Raw genomic sequence first — 9,410 nt, 5'->3', positions numbered from 1 at the left:
GACTTCCCAAGTCATAGGGAGAGGTAGAGGCCTAGGAGACAGACTTCCCAAGTCATAGGGAGAGGTGATAGAGGCCTATGAGACAGACTTCCCAAGCCATAGGGAGAAGTGATAGAGGCCTATGAGACAGACTTCCCAAGCCATAGGGAGAGATAATAGAGGCCTAGGAGACAGACTTCCCAAGTCATAGGGAGAGGTAGAGGCCTACGAGACAGACTTCCCAAACCAAAGGGAGAGATAATAGAGGCCTAGGAGACAGACTTCCCAAGTCATAGGGAGAGGTAGAGGCCTACGAGACAGACTTCCCAAGCCATAGGGAGAGGTAATAGAGGCCTAGGAGACAGACTTCCCAAGCCATAGGGAGAGTTAATAGAGGCCTAGGAGACAGACTTCCCAAGCCATAGGGAGAGGTAATAGAGGCCTAGGAGACAGACTTCCCAAGCCATAGGGAGAGGTAATAGAGGCCTAGGAGACAGACTTCCCAAGCCATAGGGAGAGATAATAGAGGCCTAGGAGACAGACTTCCCAAGCCATAGGGAGAGATAGAGGCCTACGAGACAGACTTCCCAAACCAAAGGGAGAGATAATAGAGGCCTAGGAGACAGACTTCCCAAGCCATAGGGAGAGATAGAGGCCTACGAGACAGACTTCCCAAGCCATAGGGAGAGGTAATAGAGGCCTAGGGAACAGACGACACTAATCCTCAGCATGTTAGTTATTGTGAATGTTAGGGTGTTGGGTGTGTCCTCATCAGGAAGGATGAAGCTTGCTTTGTTAGATTGACTTTGTCTCCCTGGTTGGACTTCTGTTTAAGTGCAGATAAAGGCATTTAAAACCTTGAAGAGAAATAAACATGGAATTCAGCCACATGCGTTCAAATATTAATCATATATTTAATTGATATACATATTGCCATGAATCGGCACATAGGATATTGCACACAGTAATGAAATGTTGCACTGAAAAGAAAATATCCTTTGTGAGCAAAAAAAAACAAACATTCAAAATGACAAACGATGTGGAGTAACGCTGAAAAGTTCAAACTAAAAAACTAAACACAAATCAAAATAAGACATGCTTACTACTCCCCCTAATTGAGGTCTTTAGCAACTTACAAATTACACATTACTGCCCAAGCCATAGAACTACACACAGAGAGCGTCACAAGGGGGCCTCCAACAAGCCTCAATCCAGTCCACAGTGATGTTACCAGTCAGCAACTGCTCTCTGCTCCACCTCGCCAGGCTGGGCCTGTGAAGAGCAGCCTCCTATGCATTGTCTTCTAGGTGACCACCCCCTTTCACATTTACATGTAGGCCGATACCTGGATGGCTTGGGGATGAGAGTGAGATTGGGAAAGGTGGCAGAAAAAGCTTTGTAATCTGCCCCTTTTCCTTTCGGAAGGGTTCTTAAAGAACCCCTTGGCACCACAAGTTGTGCTGCGGCACACGGAAAAGCAATACGGGAAAAAAACTAAAACCCAAACTGTGATCCAAAGCATCAGGCCAGCATGTAATCATGTGGAGTGTTTAAGGCACCAGGTTGTTTATATGCCGAGGACGCTCTCATCCGTGTACCATTTACACCAGTGGCTTTAACCAGGGGGGCTCAAGGACAGTTAGGCCTACTGCTTTATACTCCATCCAATATGCCAGGCCATCTTTTCACTAAATACTGGGACAAATCTGACATGATCTGATTGTTTCCAGCTTCTTTGGAAACAACAGATATTCAGACCAGCATTCAATCTAAAGATCAGTTGAGCATTTACAGGGATGACAAGCAGCTTGGAGAGGTGTCCTTGAGCCACAATGTGTGAAAACCAATATCAGGCTTTGTACAGGTAAACATGCAGCAACAGCACTCATTGGTACATTGGCATCTTATTGGTTGGCTGATATTTGCTGGTCCTTTGTGTGTCAAATTGCCCAACAGAAAACCTCTTATTCATAAGCCCTGATGTTGACATACATTTCAGATTTTCAAAACCATGCTTTACTTTAAAAAAAAATCAGCACTATCAATAGACCATGATGCCAATTTAGGTGGTGCTAGCAGGGTTGAGTGGTCTATATGATAAATATGCTGTTCTCAACCACTTCTCATGTCATTTGCTGCATGTTGTCACTGCACTTCCTTAATCTAAGACGGTACCTTTTTTTTTTTTAAAACACATTGCATGACGAGACACAAAGATCGTCTATAGTATAACGATCTGCATGACGACACTTTCAACTGAAACAAAAGTTACAACAGTAATATTCCTTTTGAAAGTTTTCATGTCGAGTTCCATTGACCAGTTCAATGCAATGCATATTGCACGAGAGAGAGAGAGCACTTATTTCGTTGCATGACATTGAAAAAAAGTACATAGGCAGACTGCATGACATCTAAACTAAATTCCAAAGCAGGCCTAGCCCTCATATGATTTATGTGTAAACAAATCTCTACTCACAGGTACAAGTAAATAGGGTGGCAAGTAGACCTACACTATGTCAACCTCTTAAAAAGGTTTTAAATTTTGGTTAAAAAAACTAAAATATCTGATTTTGTGCTGAAGTCAAATGAAAAGGACTTGTTTCTCATAACTCGGCAATAATTCCATTTGAACATTGCAAACACTAATAATATCTTTAACGTGTACAAAAGTTATTGGTTAATAAGAGAAATAAACACTCAGTTCTTTATCATCAAGTAGGAAACACGGTTCATATATAATGTTATTACTTTGTTTAGCAGCCGCTTACTGTATTAATGGTGGGTAAGTGGGTAACATCCAGCGATGGGTGACAACATGTCATAACTGTCAGTTTGTGGAGGTTTATTTTTTTTGTGGGTGGTGCTCCCTTGGAGTTAAACAATTACAGTTAAATCTTTAGATTTCTTTCTTTTTACAGTAAAGTTATTATAATTTCTCTTTGTTATTTCGATTATTTTCTTGCATGTTTTTGCTCTATATATCAATCCTCGTCTGCATCATCAGCATGCATCTCCTCTTGTTGCTGCATTTCACATGCCCTTTTCTCCCGCTGTTTCTCCTGGATCTTCTTCATCTCCTCCGCGTATTTACAGAACGTATTTCCAAATTTGGACCACACTTTGTAGGGCACCGTGATAGAGTTGCGGTATGTTGGCTTCACCTCGCTTACCCTCATGAACACTCCGTATTTATTGGAGCCCACGTCGAAGAAAAAGCGTTTGTTGTCTACTGTCAAGGAGGTCCCCTCTGGCAACTCGGCAGGTTCGTCATCTACTCCGTAGTCGTCAATGAGTTTTGCCAAAGCGTCACGAAACTCAATAAGTCCCTGTGCAGGCAGAGCAATTGTCTGGCCTTGCGTGGATCCCAAACCGGGCCCCCGGTTCACGGTCTGTCGAATCCTCAGAAACCGGCCTCTCTGGTTCTCTTTCAGATCCATGTAGTACTTCCGATTCTCCCGGACCAAGAATTCGCTTTTAAGTGCTCGCCTCGGCTCATCCTGTGCGATGTCCGGATTGCTAGGACCTAATTGGGCATAATGTTCGATGAAGTCCCCTAAGTAGTCACGAAACTCGACTGCCACTGACATGGAGAGAGTGAGGCGGCTCTTGTTTCCCCCGGCCCCGACTTCAGCTATCTTTAAGAAGCGGCCTTTTGCGTTCTGCTTCACGTCCAGATAGAAACGTTTATTTTGAATGTCAACTCGTTTCGACGCCAGCTCTTGCGTCTCGTGTTGCAGCCCGGAAGCCGAGCCCGCCCCTCCTGTCACCGGGTGCATGGAACCGACGCCCGGGCCCGTGGCTGCTCCTCCCTGCTCACTTCCACTGTCTCTGTCCGCCATGATGCTGCCTGCCTTCTCCCTCTGTCTACTGCAACCACACAGCCAGCCACGCCACCACTCTCGCGAGATCTACACAGAGGGAAATACAAGAAGAACATCTATTGAGGGGGCCTCAAAGTGGAAATTCTATAATATAATTTAGGCCTACATACAATCGTGGCGCATTCATACATCAATTGCCGTTTTTCCTCGGCGTCTAAATTCTCAGGTTATTCTGATTCAATCTTACCACTTCAAAGCTTAAATTGAAGTTATTATTTTGACTGTCAAATTGGATTACGAGCAATTCTGAAGTGCAATAATCGTGGCATTTTACTTGGATCGTGTATATAAAACCTTAATTCGTAAAATCGTAGGTCTATGCCTAAAAATGGCTTAATTCCTCTAACTTATTACTAGGTTATTGCACTGTTGGTTATTGTCTGTTATGTTTGCGAATTTGTTGTGTGTAAGCCTATGGTTTAATGATGATAAATAATGCAATGGGAAAAGAGGTGAAATAAAAATTAAGAACTCCATGTTTCCAAAAAGCCATGCATAGAATGAGTGACAGCTTTTGGTGGCCGCAAAACATTGCAGAGCATCACCTTCAAGGAAACATTTGACATTAGGCTACATACGTTAGGGTTGCCCTTGCGTGAAAATACTATGCAGGCCTACCATCTATTACTACTTTGGTAGTAGTCTAAGTATTAAACCCAAATGGATATCTAGGCCAAAAGGTACATTTTACGCATATCTATTTATACACTGTTAGTCTGTCCAATGTAGGCCTACCAATTAACCGCCACTGTTAACAAATCAATCTGAAAGCCTTGATTCGTGACATTTGGAAACTGTTCTGTCTCTATATTAAGTATTGTAAGTGACGCCCCTATTCGGAAACAACTGGAAGGTCTGCTACCAGGTTTAATAAGAAAGTCTGTTGATTTAAGTGTCTCTGTTTGGCTTATTTATTTTGTCGTTTACATACAGTTGCTGTACCAATCTTTCCTGTTTCGACCTTGGGATGATATGACACAATTTAGGCCCAGACAGACATGCTATCATGGTGAAAGGGTGAGTATTTTTTTCAATCCCCTGTCAATGTGGTCTACTTAAAAGAACCGTTACCATTCGTTTTGTTAGGCCTACCAAAAAGAGAGTAGCCTACCAAATAGAGTATGGTTAGGCCTACTAGAATAGACCGTAGGCAAACATTTCATAATTGCACTTTTGTGATACCTACTCGTGTCTCAGATTTTAGGCCTACGTTGATCGGATGTTTATTTGTATTTTTATGAAAGCCAAGTCTTTTGATTTGAATCTGAAAATAGTAGGCCTAGTGATACAGTCATATGCAACCTGCTCTCACGAGTTCCAAACTGCGCAAATAACCTCAAGACAAATGCACAACATTTTAAACTTAAAATGTTACATATTTAAAATATGATAATTGACATAACTAACACATTGTTTAATTTGAAACAGAAGATGTTCAACTGTAAGCCAAGAACTAGATATGTATAGTCTATTAATCATTAGTCATAAAATTCCATTGTATCAAAGTCCATCCGTCCGACTGGGTAGCTTTCAGAATTATGTTTCGTCCGGTATGTTATCTAAACAGTGCTTCTATTACTATTGTCTTATGGCTTGTGTGAATAAAAGAAGTAGCAATTATTTTTGTATTTTATTTAACCTTTATTTAACAAGGCAAGTCAGTTAACAACAAATTCTTATTTACAATGACGGCCTACCCCAGCCAAACCCTAATCCGGAAGAGGCTGGGACAATTTTGCGCTGCCATAAAGGACTCCCAATCACAGCCGGTTGTGATACAGTCTGGAAACGAACCAGGGTCTGTAGTGACGCCTCTAGTACTGAGATGCAGGCTATAGTCCATCGTTAGCCTATGTGAAATAGAATTGTAACTTTTGTTCAATAAAACATTATATCTCGTGTGTAATCGACTATAACGCATTTTTTATCTTACGTATTTATATTTGCTGAAATTTCTTTTAAAAAATGGTATTTAAACTTAATTTAAGTCATTTTACGTTCTTTTTTAATTGATTTAACATTGGTGAAAAATAGCACAGGCTATTGCCATTATCAGGATGTAAAGGACGTGTTAGAAACTGTGTATTTGATCGAAAATGCTAAAGTACCAACGATTTAAGCGTTGCAATAAAAAAAAACATTAGATTTTTTATTAGAAGAGAAGAACACGCATGTAACTAACTATACAAATAAGTGTATACTTGTGTTACAAAAACAAGTAGACCAAATGAAATGCATCTAATATTTAGATTATTAGATGCTGATTTGATTAAGTTCATTGTTATTCAGATGTACTTGAATAAGCTAATATATGATATATCGTTATGATGTATGACCACAAACATCTTCGTTTGATATGCATGATGTTGATGTTCACTTGAGGAAGGAAGAAATTGCAAATATGGTGCGTCATGCGCTGGCTTATTCATTCTTTCAGGACTAAGAACTAATATCTATCAATAAACAAAACAGATGCATTACTTCCATTCTCTATTCTAGCCCACATGCACGCCATCGAATGATATACATTGTTTCGTTCTGGAAATATTCATTTAGGCTATGTCTACCTGAATGCCAATGGGGCTTTGTTGACCTGTAGCCTACTCTGACACTGACATTTATTTTAATTGTATTTATTTTAATTTTGAAAGTGACGTTGACACCAGCGGCAGATGCACCTATATCTATCATATTTGTAATTGTTTATATAGCAAAAATGATTGCAGTTGATTTTTATGTATCTGGTTTTATCACAGCTAAATTAATATTATTGCTGAATAGACTTTGTTTTAAGTGTTTTTCATTTGGCTTCATACATCTCAACTAGCAAATGTTGCTTATTTCCACATCGCTGGTCACATTTTGTGTAACGTCTAATTTCTTTATGACAATAATACATTTGAAAAAATACATTTCTCGATCCCTCAAGGTGGAAAAGGGCGGCGCATATAAGGGCCTAATAAATGAAAATAAATTTCGCAGTTCTCGAGCAAAGTAATAGTGAATGACGGGACATTTGTTGAAAAATATTTTACAAAACGTTCTCATCGCCTACAAATTGTTTACAAATGTCTTTAATCAAAATGGAAATATCGAAAATAGACCCTCACTAAGAATAAACTGCAAGGTTAGGCTACAAATAGACTAATAATCAACCTGTAAGTCAAATGAGATATTGTATACGTCAATGTTTCAGAAATAGACTGAAGGAAAACTTTTATCGAAGAGGAAACTGTTATGATGTTGCTGAAAAACAATGATATTGCTTCAGTCTCACTCGCAACTAAGAACGAGACCCATAAAACGTCAGACAACAGATTTACCTATAGGCAATCATTTTATTTAACAACGACAATAGAATTTGATGGATATATGATAGTATTTAGCTTGTCTTTCCCTCTCGTCCATCAGTGCAGAGGCCTCAAAATGTATGTTGTCTTGTAGCGTATGTGATTATATATATTTTGATTAAGATGATATATCTCACTAAAATATCTCACTGCATCGTTTTGGATTCACACATCAGACTATATTGTAAGGTAAGATACATTTTCACAATTGTATAGCTGATTTTGTACAGTCAGAGTAAAAAAATGTTTAATAACGCTTATTTAATTTCCCCTTTAAGTGACTATTTTGTGCACCCTCCTTTGGCATGGCAGCTTTGGCATGGCAGCCCCTCCCCCCCCCCCCCCCCCCCCACACACACACACACACTTATTGAAATATTAGTTTTATAGAACTTCTCAGAGCGCAGATGTGGCCATTTATCAGTTGTATAGGCTGGTGTTCGCTTCCATTTATCATAATAATGTTCTCGTCTTCTTCATGAGTCCAAGAATTGGGAACTGTAATGGATAAGAACATTGTTTCAATGGTCCCTTGATGTCATTATTTGGATTCATACTTTTGATCATCCCCACAACAGGTCGACTTATCCCCACAACAGGTCGACTTATCCCCACAACAGGTCGACTTATCTTCATGGCACAAGGGTCAAAGAAGCAGAATAATACAAAGAAAACTAATCCACCTCTGAAAATGGGGGGATATCCGGCATGTTTTCACTCAGTTGCAAATATTACAATAATTAAGTCTGTATGCTATATACATGACCGTTTAATTATGTAAAATCTCGAAAATCCACGTTTGCCCCACCTTCCTCTGGAGTTACAGTTGCATTTTCAGACGCTGTCTGCTGGATTTGTATTTTGTGTGTTCGTCTTGGATCATAGGTCAATATTATACAAGGGAATGATACGTTAATAATAGACGTCCTTTGATCTTTTGGCTCATTTGGCCCAGGATGCTTGGTCCAAAACACTGCAATATGAAAGTCATTAAAAGCAAAGGTCAAACACTCAAGATATCCAGCAATCTCATTAATGACTTCAAGAGGTGTCATGTCAGTAAAGTGGTTGACAAAGCTGCAAAAAAGAAAAACACTGATTGGGCTGTGAATGCATGTGACAACATTGTCATTGTGTGAAAAGTATATTTCTTGACTTAAAAACGCCTACGATTTGTGTTGAGGTATGCTATGAATAAAACCAGAGGGCGCGATGTAGGTTGTCAGTCTCCATAGGCTTTTGCAGACATGTCTTATATGGCTCCTGTCGATTCACTGCAGTGCCAGTTGTCAACATTGCTTGACTGGCAACTACTTTCGATATTACCGGAAATCTCGTCTATCACGTCAAGGCTGTCTGCCTACTGTCCACTACTGAGTGAAATCGCATGCATACCAGAGCAACGATTAAGTGAGAAAGAGGTTTGCAGTGATTAACCCAATGACATGTAAATAAACCCGTCGTCCTCTTCCCAAAGTCACAGACCTATTACAACAAGGATAGGCATATCTTACCCCGCTTAGTTTACAGGCAGAGCGCCTGAACAGCCTCGGTGTAGTCTCGTCGCAGACAGACACTAAAAAGACAAAGGTGAATAACTCCTTGTAGGCCTACTGTCAGTGATTCGCCGCTTCACAAGATGGAACAAAACAGCGAGTCGTGGCATGGAGAGGGATGCACGTAGCCTACAAGTTCAACGCCGCACGCGTGTCCTCTGATGTCAGCACGCTCAGTTACTGGGTGAACTGCAAAACGCGTGCGCCTCGCACTGTTGCTCTTTAGAAATTGCAGCTTGAGGAGGATTTCTCAACCCACTAGTACTTTCTGGATATTGTTTTTGAAGAGAACCAAAACCTGTGCTGTTGCTTCTTACTAAATCTATCCCTCTACTTCAATCTATTCAGGCATCTTGTCTTACTTTAATTTATTCTGAGAATTGAATACTTATTTGATACGTGCACTGTCTCAATGTTCAGCCGAAGGGTAACTAACCTATGCGTCCGTTGTAATGTCTTAATTCAATGAGCATACATTTTTAATTAATTTAACACATTTTTTATTTATTGAAAACCCTTTCTAGTAGATGTGAAATTTGCTCTTCTGGGGTAAAATAAAAGATTCATTCCGCATAGCCCCATCCTGTACAGTAGGCGGAGGTTGTATGTAGGTTCTCTCTTTATTTGGTCGTTATATATGGCCA

At 40.1% G+C, this 9,410-nt stretch overlaps 1 protein-coding gene across 1 annotated transcript; it reads right to left on the bottom strand.

Moving 5' to 3' along the window:
* Positions 1-869: 869 nt before the first annotated feature.
* On the bottom strand, positions 870-8,959 carry puraa (purine-rich element binding protein Aa). Its single transcript, XM_021591456.3, has 2 exons — positions 8,725-8,959; positions 870-3,887 (listed from the first exon to the last, which is right to left on the bottom strand). Exon 2 carries the CDS (start codon positions 3,816-3,818, stop codon positions 2,961-2,963), a length of 858 nt encoding a protein of 285 aa, XP_021447131.1. The 5' UTR covers positions 3,819-3,887; positions 8,725-8,959; the 3' UTR covers positions 870-2,960.
* Between the last annotated feature and the right edge of the window lie 451 nt (positions 8,960-9,410).

The sequence above is a fragment of the Oncorhynchus mykiss genome, chromosome 29, assembly GCF_057628025.1.
Source record: "Oncorhynchus mykiss isolate SJ-2025 chromosome 29, ASM5762802v1, whole genome shotgun sequence".
Classification (NCBI taxonomy): Eukaryota; Metazoa; Chordata; class Actinopteri; order Salmoniformes; family Salmonidae; genus Oncorhynchus; species Oncorhynchus mykiss.
Note: the sequence above shows the minus strand (reverse complement) of the source record. Positions and strands in the feature narration are given on the sequence as shown.